The sequence below is a fragment of the Ictidomys tridecemlineatus genome, chromosome 5 (assembly GCF_052094955.1).
Source record: "Ictidomys tridecemlineatus isolate mIctTri1 chromosome 5, mIctTri1.hap1, whole genome shotgun sequence".
In the NCBI taxonomy this organism is placed as follows: Eukaryota; Metazoa; Chordata; class Mammalia; order Rodentia; family Sciuridae; genus Ictidomys; species Ictidomys tridecemlineatus.
The window spans coordinates 62,069,439-62,087,045 of NC_135481.1; the positions used below are offsets into that span (position 1 = coordinate 62,069,439).

Here is a 17,607-nt window from a genome sequence, read left to right on the forward strand (position 1 = left end):
AGTTCCTAACTCATTGGCAATCATTTATTAGTAACCCCGTAATGCAAAAATGCCTCAAAAAAAGCTTTTTAGTAAAACACTGATAATTAAAGGGAGTTAAAAGAAATAAATAAGCAACTTACTTACCACTTACTAAACACTTCAGCAAGAGAAAGCTTTGTGGATGGCAATACAGTCACTAATCTGAGCATAAGAATGTGGCTACTATTCTTAGCAGTAAATTAATAATAAAAAGGAAACAACTTACTTTTTAAATCATTTTACTCTGTTCATAACACACATTTAAATTGGCAGAACTGTTCCATGACAGACGAGATCTGTCATGCAAGGAAATGAAGATTTTCATAAAGCTCGAGGAGAGAAGTACCAAGGTAAAACAAGACTGCACTAACGTCAGAAACAGCGCCAAGGCTTGTAGGTAGGAACAAAGGCAGATTCACTGTAGTTGGCCTAAGACCACTAATGTTCCCTAAAGGGTATGTCCTAAAATGCTTGGTAAATAGATCACGTGTAACACAATGTAAATGGAATAGCATGACATTTCAGTGAGTAAATCCTGTAAGTTACTGGGCAGGTTTTACAAATCCCATTCACCTGTGATAAATAACTGAATTATGAGTCTGCAAAAGTAACCCCATAAGTGGACACCCAGGTAAATTTTATGACCAGTGAAATTCTTAGGCCAAAAAATAGCCACATGTATCAAACCTACACTGAATTAAGCTGGAACCAGTATTGGGGGTTTCTGGAAGAACAGAGCAGGCAAGATTATTCAAACAGAAGATCCTCGTCCTTCTCCTCAGCCAGAAGGTTAGCAGGTTCCATCACCTCTCCAGCTGCTCTCCGTTGTTCCAAGTCCTTCTCACATTTTTCCTTAAGAATCTTTTTCTTCTCCTGTATTTTCTTTAACCTGTAAGATAAAAGGGGAGATTTTCTAAACACATCTTCACTATTAAGTAGATTTGATTTCTTCTAGTTTTGTAACAAGGATGATAATAAACCTAACTAGGACAAAATGTGATAACCATTAATTTCAATATCAGTAATTTATAACCCATTAAAGAAAGATGGGGTATAATATGCTAATTTAAGATATAAGCTGATTTCACAAGCTCCTATCCAGGTTAATAAATTTTGAAATCCATTCCCTAATGGAACAAATTTTGAGCATTCAGATATGTATTAAAATTTTGGATCAATGCTGAACATCACTGAAGGCGAGTATACATCATACAAAGATGCTGTTCAAGCACTAAAGACAACATGTCTTCCCTAAACGCTACTTCTTTCACCTACCTATGTTTGGCTTTGAATCTCTTAAAATTGAGGGCCACAGGACCATTAGGTAGATGTGTTTAGTAGGTAACCGTACATGTGGAAAGACTGAAGATAGAGACAAGCTGATAATGAGATCACATTGTGGTAAAATTGGCTAGGACCTAGTATACCAGGAGAGAAGGATTTATCATTTAAGGAGGACAATGGACCTTTCCTTGGAACTGGGGTACAGAGGATGGATGGGCCCTCCAGCAGATCTGCTTGGTGCTGAAAAGAAAGCAAGATGGTTCCTCTGTTGGCTGAAGGGACAAGAGCATTATCTGAGAGTAAGGAAGAAGGGAGGGCCATTCACAAATCTTATCTTCATACATGATAGTTATTGCTTCTTCTGAACCAGGAATGCTGACGCCATACATCACCAATTTAATATTTATCCCTACTAACTCTAAATCTTCATGACCAATTCCTGAACATGAATATTTCCAAAGCTGAGCTAATTCTATCTGGAAATGCCCCAAATACTTTATGCCATCTCCACACACACTCAACATGCAGTACATATTTGCTGATTAAATGATTCTAGTTTCTTTCTCAGTTTTTATGTAGGAGACACCCAATCTAAATTGTTTCATTTTAAAGAATAATCAGGTCTTAACAGTTTCTCTCAAAGGCCTAAATTTCTGGAGATGCCACATTTAAGATATATGCAAAACCTGACACTGATCTGTCTCCACAGTCTTTGGCAGTACAGTAGTCCCCTTCTACATGCAGGGCATTTATTCCAAGGTCTGCAGTGGACGTCTGAAACTGGATAGCACTGAGTCCTTTGTATACTGTATTTTTTCTTATGTAGTTGGCCCTTTGTGTCTGCAAATTTCATATCTACAGATTAAACAAACTGTGGACTGAAAATACTATACACATACATACTTATTATAGTTTGATTTATAAATTAAATACAATAACTGATCTTTTTTCTTACTAGGAATTTTGACTTTTTCCCTTATATAATGCTATGGCTTCTCTTTGGCATATCTGAATTACCAGCATCAATACCTTTGTGTTTTGGGGCCATTATAAAATGAAGTAAGAGTTATATGAACACAAGCATTACACTAGTAAGAAAATCAATGGTTGATCTAAGAACTGAGATGGCTACTAAGTGACAGCTGGGTAGGGTATACAGTGTAGATATGCTGGACAAAAGTATGATTCACCTCCTAACACTGGGACAGAATGAGATTTTACATGCTATTTAGAACAACATGCAAATGAGAACTTCTAGATTATTTCTGGAAATTTCCATTTAATATTTTCAGACTGCAGTTGACAACAGATAACTAAAATCATGAAAAGCAAAAATGCACATAAAAGTACTGTTGTATTAATTTTTGCTTCATATTTATCACAACAAAGTACAAGCTATGCTAATTCTAAAGAATGTAAGCCAACTTATCATTCAACAAATTGAGCCTTTGGATTACGGAAAACAAAAAAATGATCAGTAACTGCCCAGTTTCAACAAACCTATAGAACTCTTCTCGCTCTCTTTCGTCCAGCTCTGTGATGATATAAGCAAGGGTGCGTTCAATCCGGGGAATGATGACTAGAGTTTAAAAAAACACAAAATGAAATATAATTCAAACTCCCCAAAGTAACTACTGTGAATATTTTGGTATGTGCCCTTCTATTTTTTTATACAGATAACACATTGCACCACAATAGATCCAACAATGAATATACTGAATACATGAATAGGGAACATTGAACTACAAATGTTATTTTAAAATATAATTTCAATCTATGATTAAAAATATCAAGCAGAGGGCTGGGGGCATAGCTCAGTTGGTAAAGTGCTTGCCTTGCATGCACAAGGCCCTGGTTCAATCCCCAGCACCACAAAAAAAAAAAAAAAAAAAAAAATCAAGCAAAGTCCAGGCATATTGGCACATCTATAGTCCCAGCAACATGGGAGGCTGCGGCAAGAGGACTAGAAGTGTGAGGCCAACCTCAGCAGTTTAGTGAGGCCCTAAGCAAATCGGTAAGACTTAGTCCCAAATACAAATAAATAAAAAGGGTTAGAGTTATAGCTCATTGGTAGAGCACCACTGGGTCTAATCCCCAGTACCAAAAGAGAAAAAAGGTGGGGATGTGGCTCAGCAGTTAAGCACCCATGGGTTCAACCCTGGGTACAAAAGAAAGAAAAAGACTGAGTAGAGGAGTAGGGCATTGTAGCACATGCCTATAATCCCAGCAATTGGAGAGGCTGAAGCAGGAGGATCACAAGTTCGAGGACAGCAAAATAGAAAATAAAAAGGACTGGGGATGTGGCTCAGTGGTAGAGTTCCCCTGGGTTCAATCCCTATTATCACAAAACAAAAAAACAAGCTGTGAGAATACTAATAAGTTAATTTTATGTGAGTTATTAGCTCTACTTTACACAGAATTTGCCTCTTCAACTTCTAGAACATGAATTGCCTTGAAGGTGGGAACTATTAACCATATCCATTTTGTTTTGCTTGCAGTTCCATGTGCCCTGGCCTACCAAGCAATGAAGGTTGAGGATGGAGCTCAGTGACAGAGCACTTGCCTAGCACATGCCTGGCCCTGGTTGGATCCCCAGCACCACCAAAAAGTTTCTAGATTTTTAAAAAATGTTCCTTTAAAACATTAACAGAGTACCAAAGGAAAATTTTTGCTTCAAATTTTGCTCCTTTCTTGCCTTAAAACTTTAATGGAAACAGTTTTTTGAACAAAAAGCACCATTAATACTATGCAGTCAAGTTTTTGAAATAATGAAATAAAGAAACAGAAAACAAATGTATCAAATGAAAAAATTTACTTTTAGGATAGTCTAAAGAGATGGATTTAAAATTACATATTTAACATATACTGTTCAACCATTAGAAAGAACTAAAGAAAACATCAAGGTTCTTGAGAAACAGCTTTTGCCTTTTACCACCTGCATGCCTGACCAAATATTAGTAAGACATTCTACAATTTTTAACTCCCCCAGATCATATACATGGATCTCTCACTTCACTACAAGTTTTGGTACTACTGACACTTCGTTTTTCACACTAAGAGCAGCACAGTGTCTTATTCACCTTTCAATTTTCAGTACTGAGCCTAAGTCCTAGTAGTTGCCTAATAAGATGGGAGGGAGAAGTGAATGAACAAAGCACCTCTCAGCAGCTTTGACTCACCATGTTCAATGGCATTCACACGCCTGTTAGTTATCTTAATAGCTTCATCCAGAGTAACAAAGGAAGTCTAAAATAAGAGAACAAATTAGTATTGTAATACAAAGTCTTCCTAATAATACCCTGTTCACTTGGCTCCACTCAGACTGTAACTATAGAAAACATTTAGGAACCTAAAAGACAACTTCTTTTCAACATGCTTTAAAAAACAAAATTTGTGAGAGATTTCCATAGAGCTAACACTATTTCCATGTTATTATAATGTGTTTACTTCAGACTCACCAATATAAAGACAAAAATTACAAAAGCACAGACTCATTAATAACCTAGATATACATTAAGTGGCCACAAAAAGAAAAAAATGGCTTCATGCACAAATCATGTTATATTTGCATTTGAAACTAACATTGACTATGGCTGTTCTCACCAATAGAGTGAAAATGAAACACTACACATACATTTGGTAAGTAAGGAAAAGTAGGAACAATTGTGCAGAAGCCACCATTGTAGAAATCAAAACATTAGGGTTTTTTTACACAGGATCATAGGCAAAGCATAAAGTACAAAGGGCAGTGTGCTCCTGCACAATCTCTGAATGTCTCCACAAGCATATGAGAAATCAGACAGGAGTTCTCCAGCTTTGCTGCTACTTACCTGTAGCGAAGCTAGTTCCACCAGTAGTTCCACTGCTTTGGCATAATTCCTCTTTAATTTAGCCAACTGTTCCCCACCTCTGGCTAAACCAGTTAGTTCATAACCTGAAAAAACCAGTCAGACAACATTTGCAAATAGAGAGTAAATAATCTCCCATAAAATTCCTAAGATAGTTCAGAAAAACACCAAACATGGAAAAACAAATGCTCTTATTTCCTATTAAATGCAAACAAAAAGTGCCTATCTCACTTGCCAGACACTGTAGAAGCATCTGTTAAACAGTTTCCCTGAAGGATTCTAGTCTATTACAGCTAGAGATGAAAACTTTTTTTAAAAATTTTAATGTTTTTTAGTTGTAGTTGGACACAATACCTTCATTTTATTTATTTTATGTGGTGCTGAGGATCGAACCCAGGGTCCTGCACGTGCTAGGTAAGCACTTTATTGCTGAGCCCCAGCCCCAGCCCCAGCCCCAGCCCCAACTTTTTTTTTCCCCCAGTACTGGGGCTGGGGCTGGCAGAGCCTTGCGAGTGCTAGGCAGACCTCCACTACTAAGCCACACCCCAGCCCTAGAAGAGAAGCTTTTGACCACCCTTCACTTGACTAGCTTCCTTTGAAACTACACTGCCTGTTGCCCACTGGACAGTATTAGATATGGAAAAATCCCAAAATAGTGAAGCCTGGGAAAGGGGAATGAAAAAGAAAGCCATACATTGATAGCTTTCATCTCTTTCAAGATAAATCCTTTTCAGATGCTGGCCATAGGCGAGGAAAAAAGTGCTTCAATTAAACCTAGAATGATAGTCTCCAGGAAACACTAATCTCTTCCAAGATAAATCTTGCCAGATGCTGGCTACTGACCCCCAAGCAAAAGACCAAATTCCTGAGTGCCCAAACTGACATACTCACTAAATCACCCATAACCTATATAAACCCAGTCCCCTCCTTTGTTCAGTGGCTCATTTTCCACAGCAGAGTGGGTCCATCAGAACCATGACCCCATTCCTGAATAAAGGCTTTTCGCTGTTTTTCAGAGTTTGCATCCAGCCTGGTCTCTTTGTTCTAACAACAGTGGCTCTCCGTTAAGAGGGGACTCTCAGAAATGCTCTCTATTTCTGTATATAAGTCATACTTAATATTGCATATTTCATAATTGAATATATAACACAAACCAATAAGGCACGAGTGCCAAAAGAAAGAATATTGTTTCTATGGAGAAAAAGCAATTCTACTTCTAGAAGACAAAATAATGCTACCAAATCAGAAATGGAATGAGTGAGACAAGAACAAAATACTGGAAAGGAGCTATAAAAAAGATTCAGCTGGGCACAGTGGTGCATGCCTGTAAATCCAGTGGTTTGGGAGGCTGAGGTAAAAAAATCACAAATTCAAAGCCAGCGTCAGCAATTTAGTGAGACCCTAACCAACTTAGTGCGAAGCTGTCTCAAAATTTAAAAAGTGAAAAGGGCTGGGGATACGGCTCAGTGGGATTAAGCACCCTTGGGTTCAATTCTGGTTTAAAAAAAGATTCAGCATTAAGATTACATCATAGTTGTCTGGGATTGTAGCTCGGTGGTGAGTGCTTGCCTTGCCCATGTGAGGCACTGGGTCTGATCCTCAGCACCACATAAAAGTAAATAAATAAAATAAAGGTATTGTGCTCAATTACAACTAAAAAAGAAAAAGATTACATCATAGCATCTAAGATTTTATTCCACTTTACAAAGAATTATAAACAATGCATTATAGGTATAGTTTTTGCAGAAAGACAACACAGAAGTCTAATCAGTGTATTCTTAACAAAAGAAAAGGCTTAATATTTTTTAAATAGCAAATGATTATAAAATTATATATATCTACATTAAAATAAAACATTTTTCAGTACTAGGAATTGAACCTATAAGCTCTCTAGCACTGAGCTACATCCCCAGTCCTTTTTATTCTTTTTTGATTGTGGGTCTCACGAAGTTACCTACACTAGCCTCAAATTTGTGATCCTCCTGCCTCAGCTTCATAAGTGGCTACAGGCACACCCCACTACACCTGGCAAATGAAATATTCTATGATGCACAATGTTTTCTGACTCCTACCAAAGTACTTTTTTGATTATCTGATTAACTAATGTGACCTTAGCTAATAAGAGAACTTCTAACACTGGAACTTCTAAACTGTAAAACAGTCTGACTAGTATCATTTCCAGGACCAGGTTCATTTAAAGAGGAAAGAGGTGACTGGGAATGTAGCTCAGTGGTAGAGTGCTTGCCTACAGGCACAAGGCCCTCAGTTTGATCCCCAGCACCCAAGAAAAAATAAATTAAAAAATAAAGGGGAGGGACTGGGGATGTGGCTCAAGTGGTAACACACTTGCCTGGCATGCGCAGGGCGCTGGGTTCGATCCTCAGCACCACATAAAATAAAATAAAGATGTTGTGTCCACCGAAAACTGAAAAATAAATATTAAAAAGTTCCCCCCGTCTTAAAAAAATAAAAAATAAAAAAAATAAAGGGGAAAAAGGTGATCCCAGACACACATATTAAAAAAAAAAAAAAAGTGTCACACTTACTGTCAGTTCCTTCGTGGTAATGTTCGAATACTGGTAAAGTAACACCTGTTAAATACAGAAGCATTTATAAACATGGTCTTGAAGTACTGTTTCTTAACTACTGTTTCCTATATTTCTTTTTCACCAAATACTCAAAAGTCAAGAGATTAGGCCTGGAATTATAATTGGTTTCAATTAATGAATTCAGAACCTGTCTTCTCAATTCTGAATGATAAGGACCTATTAATGGTTTTAACATGTAAAGTCAGTCAAGTTGTTCTAAGTATAAGAAAAAATGGCATATCAAGGTATTATTGTACAAATGTTAATTTTTAAATGTCACCTTTTTTCCTCCAAGGATTCTAAAGAGTTGAAAAGTCACCTGCTACATTGTCTTTCTTCGCTCGAATCTTCACTTGGGCTTTATTTACATTTTGGATAACTGTGGTGCTACAGAAAAAGACAAAGCCTTTATTTAGTTTTATTTTTAGAAATCAACCTATACAGACCCAATGAGTTAGTCTCCACATTAAATGAGACCAAGAATGAGATGTCCCAATGAAGTATATTTTGGTAATTGTCTTTCTGCCAGAAAAGGGGGAAAATCTGTCATAGGAAGGGCTCAGAGAACAGAGAATGAACAATACTTAAAACATTAGGCATAAGAAATATTCAACGGATGATTCTAAAGTACATGGATTTTTTGAATTTTCAGTCAGTACGTGGATCTGTGATAGGGGTTCCCATTCTGCTAGTGTAATTTGGAAAAAACTTTCTTTCTTTTAGGTTTGCTATGTAGTTGGTTAAGCTGTGGTTCAAATGTTTTATTCCAACTTCCTTTCAGGTTTTACCTAACTCCCTATCTGGTTCCAACATAAAGTGTTTTCCCCATATCCATTCTAAAGCACACTTACTGATTTCCTCCCTGAGCTGAAAACTTTCAATGCAAGCTGTTTATCCTACCAGCACTGGCAAACATTAGTCTACCACCTCACTTGGCCATAAGGCCTTCAGACTGTAAGGCCTACCTCCAAGGAAAGCACCTACTTAAGAAGATATAATGTCATTGGGAAAAGAAAACTAAATTAAAAAATCCTAAAAACAACTTCCACTTGTCCCTCACAAGCCATCTTACTTCTGGAAGTATTAAACTGAGAATAACAATGCTTACCTACCTCACAAGGTTATTTGGAGAATCACCAACACTTTCAATTGACACAGACTGTTTGAAAACTACTGTGTATCCTTTTTCTAAATAATGTACTGGGGCTGGGGTTGTGGCTCAGTGGTAGAGTTCTTGCCCAGCATGTTTGAGGCACTGGGTTCGATCCTCAGCACCACATAAATATAAATAAATAAAATAAAGTTAATAAAAATAAAAAAGAATATACTGATATGACAAAAGCCATAAAGCTACTGCTTATTTTAGTAGTGGAGAGAGATCTCAGGGGCACTTTACCACTGAGTCACATCCCCAGACCTTTTTATTTTTTGAGACAGGGTCTCATTAAGTTGCTCAGGGACTCACTAAATTTAGCAGGCTGGCATCAAATTTGAGATCCTCTTGTCTCAGCCTCCCAAGCCATTGGGATTACAGGTGTGCATCACCACATCCAGCTAAGCTCCTGCCTTTTAATTAATGAATTCCATTCTCAAAAATTTAGCCTAAATAGAAACAAAAAATATATACCCATGTATTTTCTCTAATATTCAAACACGTGAAAATCAACCCAAAGAACCTGCATCAGGAGAAAAAAATTAGTAAATCATGGTACATCTTGAGGAAGATTGTATAGCCATGTGAAAATAAGGAAAAATTGTTTATGATACCACATTAAGTAAAAACAAACTATAAAAATCAAGTATCCTGTGCCTGTAACTACATAAGACACTTGTGGATGGTAACAGTGGTGAGGGGGTTAAGTGTTTCTCCTTATTATTACTAAGTCATTTATTTGTCTTTAATGCTTATACATTTTAAAATTTAGAATGATTTATAATGAAATCACAAACTGAAAGCACTAACTTGTTTTAAACCAGCCTGCTGTGTCATCTTACCTGAAGTCCCCTGCTGTGAACTTGGCCTCCGCTAGTGAAAAGGCAGCTTCTCTCATCACTTCACCCATCAACATTTTAGTCTGGAAAAGTATAAACCCACAGCAGATTCAATCAAGTTTTTTATAAGGAAAAATTATATTAAAGTTAAGTTCCTTTAATAGCTATCCTATTTGATGCTAAGTATGAAATATCAGTAACAAATATTGATTTGATAATGACAAAACAAATAAAAATTGCCAATTTTGAACAGTTTTGGTTATGATCACTAACACCATTGCAAAACTATGAGTTTTATAATTAAAACATTAGAACACATGCATTAGTAAATACAAAAGTAAATATTTACTGAGGAACTTATCTTGGTCCTAAACATGTGATTTGTTCTCATTAATCTTTTAAATTCACTATAGTGAATTTAAAAAGAGTCAAAAATCCTAATGCCACACTGATTCTAAAGGACAGCTGGAAAACTTAATTTTATAAATTTAAATTTATATATCCAATAATTTTTTTGAAAGAGGAGAAAAATTGGGTCAGATGAGCAGGGAGTTGGCTGACCAAGTAGTAAAAATCTACAGCTACAATAAGGAAATACATCTAGTATGGAACAGATAAGAAGTAGAACAAAGTGTTTTTATAGGAAAATAAGGCCAGGCCAGGAGTGGCAAAACACACCTATAATCTGAGAGACAGGAGGCTGAGGCAGGAGGATTGAAAGTTCGAGGCCAGCCATGGCACTGTAGTGAGATGCTATCTCAAAATAAAAATATATAAAGGGCTGGTGGGGGATGTAGTTCAGTGGTAGAACACCCCTGGGTTCAATCCCCAGTATTGAAAAAAAAGATGCCTAGATATAAATGGGAATTTAATATAATGAAGCAACTATTCAACTGTTCATCCATTTACAAACGATAAAGATAAATCCCTTACACTGCCCCCAACCAGAAATAAATAAATAAAATGATCTAGACATTTTAGAAATAGAGTTTAAAAAAAAAAAAAAACTATAAGTCAACCATAGTGGTGCACACCTATAGTCCCAGTTACCTAAGAGGCTGAGATAGAAGAAGCACATGAGCCCAGGAGTTTGAGGTTAGTCTGGGTCACTTAATGAGACCCTGTTGCAAAATTTTTTAAAAGTTCTTTATTTCCTGGCTGTCCTAAGCTGAGCAGCATTCCTCTGCCATTATGTTCTGTCTCACCTCTGGACCAGAGCAATGGAGCTGGACAAAAGTGGACTGAAACCTCTAAATTCAGTAGATGATATCAATCACTCTACTTGGACTGTGCCTTTTTTTATTCTGACCACTCAGATCTGCTGTTGAAAACCTCAGTTCACCACATATATTCCTATTCACTATAATGAGCTCCACTGAGCAGAGAAAGACGTGTAGGTGGCCAAATGAATGCTCAGAACCAGTATGTGAATGCCTGATTCACAGCCTCATTTGAAGAGGTCAGAAAAAAATAAGGAAACCAAGACTGAGAAAACTGAAAATGTGACATGGCATCCTGGATTGGATCTGGGACAAAAATAAGACATTAAAGAAAACCTGGTGAAATCCTAGTTAATAGTAATATACTGATGTTGGTTTCCTAGATTTGACAAACATATCCAGAAATATGTCATTAAAGGAAACTGAAAGTGAGTGAGGGATATATGGGAATTCTCTGCACTGTCCTTGAAACTTTTCTATAAATCTAAAATGATTACAAAATAAAATGTGTACGTAAAAAATAAGCAAAAAGGGCTGGGTATATTGTTCAGTGGTAAAGCACACCAGGGTTTACTCCCCTGTACCACAAAAATGACATTTTTTAAAAAGGGCTAGGAATGTAGCTTAGTAATAGAGCACTTGCCTAGGATGCCCTGGGTTCAGACCCCAGTATCTTAAAAAAAAAAAAAAAAAAAAAAAAAAAAACAGAGGTAAGGTTAAATTACATTATCCATGCAATGAAATACCATGAAGCTATTATAAAGAATGAGAGAACTGGGGTTACGGCTCAGTAGTAAAATACTTGCCTCACATGTGTGAGGCAGTAGGTTCAATTCTCAGCACCACATATAAATAAATGAGTAAAATAAAAGTCCATCAACAACTAAAAAAAGAAGAAGAAGAAGAAGAAGAAGAATGAGACAGATTTTTATGTATTGATGTAGAAAGCTGTCCACGTTCTGCCATCATGGGGCAGGGGAAAGAAGGGAGCACACCAGGAAATATTATGGGATTTTATATATGTATATAACCTCTGCATGTGTGATAATTTTTGTACACTCTACCAAATATTTCATTTCAAATAGGTGACATAGGGATGAAAGACCATAAACCAGTATCAAGAAGAACTACCTCTGGAAAACAAAGAAAGGATTATTGTGGGGAAAGAAAAGATATAAGAGAACCTTTTCTTTTAAAAATATATAATTCTGTATTCATTTATCATTCACCCAAAAAGTACTGATTAAACTTACTATACGCCAACACTATTCTAGGCATTAGAAATACAGTGCTGAAAAGTCTCTGAAACTTGTATCGTCTAGTGGAGCAAAACAAAGAAAATGCTATGTAGTAGTACATATTACAATACAAATAAAATACAAAGTTGTGGCAGTAGTAAAAATAGTGGTTACATCAGATTGTGTAATCAACAATGACCTCTCTGAAGAGACTGGAATGCCAGGTGAGCCACTCCTAAAGAGCATTTTAGGGAGAAGAAAAAGTTGATAGGCCCTGGAGGACAACAGAAAGAATGCTCCAAATGAGGTCAGAGAGGCAGGCAGGGGGCAGATCAGATGAAGTGAGCCTTTGTGGCTTTGCAGGCATATTAAGGAGTTTGGATTTCATTAAGTGAACTACCCAAAACTAAAATCTATATGTATGTATGCTAGCATTTCTCTAGTATTACACTTGTCATAATGGTGTTTTTACTTTTGAAAGAAAAAAATTTAATTAAAATAACTAAAAATTAAGTGCTAAGGATTTATCTCAGAGGTAGAGTTGTGCTCAGCATGCACAAGGCCCTGGGTTCAAATTCCAATTCCAAAAAAGAAAAAAAGAAATAATAAAATGCCAAGGTCCATGCTAGATTTTCCTTAGATATTTATAAAATAAATACTGCTTAAGCAAAGTTCACTTACCTCTATTATCTTCTTCAGGATCTGTCGGAATCGAAGAGTTAGGGCATCAGATTTTTTCTTCAGGAGGTTTCGGCCTGTTTGTGCTCCTTTTAAACGAGCCTTCATGATGGTCTGTGCCCTACAGAAATTACAAACAAAAACATTCATTGTTTTTGCTTCAAAGACATAAAATACCTCTATAACATAGTGTTAAAATTATCCTTTATTCTTTTGATATAATGAGAGAAAATATAAAATTTGTAGCTGAGAAGTTTAACTTGTTTCTCAATACTAGAAATTTCTACCTTATTGTTCCATAAAAGTTTATTTACTTACAACAGAAACAATTCTATAATCAATATCTGGAGTATTTATTAAATCATAATATGCTCTATCAGGAAATTTATTTTATGACAGCATAGTTCAAAATACTTACTTGTTATATTTAATAATGTTTCAATTTCCATGGAGATTGAAATATTCTATCCACTAACACAAATCAAAATTTGGGTGCTGATTACTTCAGTAGTAGAGCACTTGCCAAGCATGCATGTGACCCTGGGTTCAACCCCCAGCACCCCAAAGAAAAATTTGCAATGCAATTAACCTCAAGACCAACAATTCCACTTCGAGGAACTTATCCTAGAGATTTATTCCCACATGTATACAAAAACACATCTAAAATTAAGGATGAGTACTCCATCCTCATTTGTAATAGCAAAATGAAAATTAAGGCTCAAGCAGGGTGCAGTGTCACATGCCTGTAATCCCAGCTACTAGGAAGGCTGAGACAGCAGGATCACAAGTTCAAGGCCAGACCAAACAGCTTAAGGAGACCTATCTCAAAATAAAAACTAAAAAAAAGGGATTGGGAGTATACAGTTCAGTGGTAGAACATCCTTGGGTTCAATCCCCAGTACCATTTTTTAAAAAGGCTCAACCTAGGACACTGTACCCCAACTACTGCCACACTGCCTCATTTTAATACCCTCTCAATCTCTTCACCCCTCAACACCCCCCATCCCACACCCCCACACCCCTTCATGGTACTAGGGATTGAACTAGGGTCTTGCACATGCTAGGAAGGTGCTCTACCACTAAGCTGCACTCTCTCAGTTCTGCCCCACATTAAAGATGTCTAGTAGCGGCAAATAACAGTTCTTGCCTTGCAAAGCAGTTAGCAGTGGCTGACTTTGCCCTGATTGGCCTCAAGAGATCTAATCAAGTGAAGCTGGTTCAGTTTCCAGCCTGAACAGGAGCTATCCACACTAATGTGTACATTTAATATACAGTATTGTTGACACTACATACCAGAATTGGGGCTGAAAGGACTTGGATCAAATTTTGGTAAAATCCTACTACTGAAGATTCCAATAAGTTTAGAGTGTATAGGTAAACTGGTTGATAATTTGTTTTTTTTTGGGGGGGGGGTTAATTGGGAATTCGACCCAGGGACAATTTACCATAGAGCTATGTATCCTCAGCCCTTTTCATTTTTTGAGACAGGGTCTCACCAAGTTGCTTAGGGCATCAGTAAATTGCTGAGGCTGGCAATTTGAACTTGTAATCCTACTATCTCAGTGTCCAAACTGCTGGGATTACAGATGTACACCACAGTGTCTGCCTACAATTTTAATAATAATTTAATATTCTGCTAATTTATTATTATTTTTAGTATCCTGCTAGAAGATGGCATCTCAATGAAAGGGGCAAATTTTAATTTCAGAAGACTCTATGAATGACCCACTCAAGCACTTAGAGCTAATATGCAAAAGAACCTGGATTTGCCTGACTTCTGTTGACTCCAAATCTTTCATGTCTCTTTTGCTTCCACTCTACACTTGTTTTGTTTTCTCCGGTGCATAAGTGAGTGAAAGCAACATTTCAGAGGATATATCATGAGTGGACTGTTGATGAAACAGAAGTCACCAGTGCATTTTCTAGCTGAGGACTTTTTTAAAAATATTTTTTAGTTGTCAATGAACCTTTATTTATTTATTTTTTATTTATATGCAGTGCTAAGAATCAAATCCAGTGCCTCACACGTGCTAGGCAAGCACTCTACCACTGAGCCACAACCCCAGCCCTAGCCTATGACTTTTAAAACCTGTTTTTTTTACATATTTCAGAACTGCTCAGGCCTACCAAAAAAAAAAAAAAGTTGACCTTCAGCTAGGACAATGACTTTGTTTTCAGCTGAATCAAAGACATCTGACTACATGACAAAGAACTGCTGTCAAGCCTTGGGGAAAATATTTACTTCCTGCAACTGATTTTCCTCTCAACTCACAAGTTGAGTGCTCCCAAATAGCAGTTTTCACCTTCACAAACCTATCATTTTTCTTGTCTAAGCCCAAAGTCCATTTGTGCTTCTCTAGACTCAAAAAAATTCCAAAGTAAAAACAAAAACATGTTATCATTCTGTCAAAGAAAAGACATTAGCTAAAACAATGGGGAAAGATTTTATTCAGGAACCACTGTGTCACATGAGGGAAAGCACTGGGCTACATTTTGATTTGTGTAGAAGTAACTGGGCTTGTTAAAAAAGAGAATGAGGGAGTGTGCCTTGAGTGAGAGAAGTGAAAAATAACAAAGCTTTGGTCAGTGTAAATGCAATTAGGCCTGGTGTGTTTGTTAGCTGGCAATTATGGAAGTTAGGGTTCTATCCTGCCACAGAGATGGGGAGACAGAGACCTTATCCTTCCCAATGATTAAATTTCAAAAGTACTCTCAGGTCCTTCAGAGGGACACTTCTTAAAGGATTACAGAAAAACTCTTTTCAGTAAATGCTCTAAGAAACGGAAGTCATGGCTGTATTGATCAGGAGTTGGATAGAACAAATATTTAATTCTCCTATCAACTTTCAGCTTTTTCAGGCAAGCATTTTATTTTGAAATTTTTGTAGTGCTGGAGATGGAACCCAGAGCTTCAAGTGCTCTGCCACTGAGCTATACCCCATGACCATATTTTAATGGAGATCTGAGGTCATGCTAGGGCATGGCCTTATGCGGCTCCAAGCCACTGTTGTTTCTCAGTGTAGACATTTGGATGGAGTTTCGGGAGTTACCCCAACGGAGTACTATCCTTATCTGTTTCACAGGATAGGCTTTTCTCCACAACTAGCTCTTTTCCTGCCTAGTACAATCAACCTAATGGTCAGTTGAGTGAAAGTAAAGAGCAAATTTACAACTCCTTCATTTCATTAAGAGCTATAGTGACACTGGCAAAGACAGAAGTTTGGAGTCTGAAAATAACTGTTTAAGGGTCCTCATATACTGTAAGAAAAATTACAAGATGAGGAAAAACACCCCATAGGACAGGATAATGCAGAGATCTAAGTATCAGAATCAAAACTTATTTTCTGCTTCCTCGAAGACAAAAAAAGAAAGAAGAGAGCACAAACAAGAACAATATTTATTCTCACAAGTTGTTAAGCACATTTGTGAAAACTTTAAAACTTTCATTACAACTGGCCAACGATGTGACCACGATTTCAGGGCAATAGAAAAGGCAGTACAGGACTGAACAGATTTCAAAGCATGGGTTGGTTCAAGGAACATTCTCTGTAGATTATCTTTATGGACGATTTAATCAAGACGCTCTCTCATCCTAGATAAAGCCCCCAGGCTAATGGGAAAGAACGATATGTAGTAAACAAATATCCTCTTAACAATGTAATGAGCAGTCTTAACAGAGATCTTTTAAAAGGGTGCAGTGGTAATAGCAAGAGGACTGCCTCAGAAACGCAGAGATACCGACCTAACCGCCGCTGACACTTCAGGATCTTGGAAAATGAGTAAGGGAATCCAAGATTGAATCCGACGTCCAAGCTAGGGCGACTCGAATCAATCCCCACTTTGACTAAGGGACCTTCTATATGCTTCCCGTGGCGGTAAACGTCCCTTGTCATTAACAAACCCCCCTCGACTTTTCCGTCGCGCCGCTAAACGGTGATCTCTGTGAAGGCAGAGATGGCGACATTTGACTTATATAAATCCAGTGTGTGGCTCAACAACCGTAAGGGGAATGAATGACTCGACTAACGAATAAAGACTGCGGACCTCCACAGAAGCCAGCAGGACCGGCGCCTCTTCCTATCTCCCTGTCCTGTCTGGTTCACCCAGGAAAATCCTAGGTTCAAGACAAGACCCTGGAAGAGAGCAAAGGATAGGCCGGGAAACTAGGAACCTCACTGGTGGTCCAGGGTACGGAGGGATCACGCTCCAGGCAGGCGTTCCTGAACCCGAGAGCGCCACTCCTCTCGTTCTTTTACTTACATTCGCGAGGGAAAGATTTCGATCCGGTCTTTGCCCGACATTCTGACGATGACAGTTCGGCTCGGATCCCCGGCCGGGCAATCGAGGGGGCAAGAGCTCCAGTACTGGCCGCTACCGTCCCTTCCTCTACTGGAGTCAACGTTTGTGTCACATGACCCCTCGCGTTGCTAAGAGGTAGCAGGGATACCCATTTTTCACTTCCGCTTCCAGTTGTCAGAGACGTCAGGGAATGGGCTGGACACAGACGATGCCCGGATATGAAGGCGCGCGCACCGCGGAATTCCGGTTGGACTCCCAGCCCCTCCCCTTCCAGCTCCCTGGCTGCTGAGCAAATCGCTGCACGTGCTGAGCGAAAAAAGAGAACACCTCTTCTCTTCCTCCATCTTTCGTCTCTAGTCACAGCGCCATCTCATGGTTAATTAAAACTTTGAGAGGATTCATTCTTCGAGGATAACGAATCAGAATCTTGCCTGCTTGCC

At 37.9% G+C, this 17,607-nt stretch overlaps 1 protein-coding gene across 1 annotated transcript; it reads right to left on the reverse strand.

The window, feature by feature from the left end:
• Positions 1–243: 243 nt before the first annotated feature.
• On the reverse strand, positions 244–17,359 carry Atp6v1d (ATPase H+ transporting V1 subunit D). The gene is made up of 9 exons (XM_078050094.1): positions 17,129–17,359; positions 12,873–12,990; positions 9,737–9,816; positions 8,061–8,128; positions 7,700–7,744; positions 5,136–5,239; positions 4,485–4,551; positions 2,806–2,884; positions 244–910 (listed from the first exon to the last, which is right to left on the reverse strand). The coding sequence occupies exons 1-9, from the start codon at positions 17,167–17,169 to the stop codon at positions 769–771; spliced, it is 744 nt and encodes a 247-aa protein (XP_077906220.1). The 5' UTR covers positions 17,170–17,359; the 3' UTR covers positions 244–768.
• Positions 17,360–17,607: the final 248 nt, after the last annotated feature.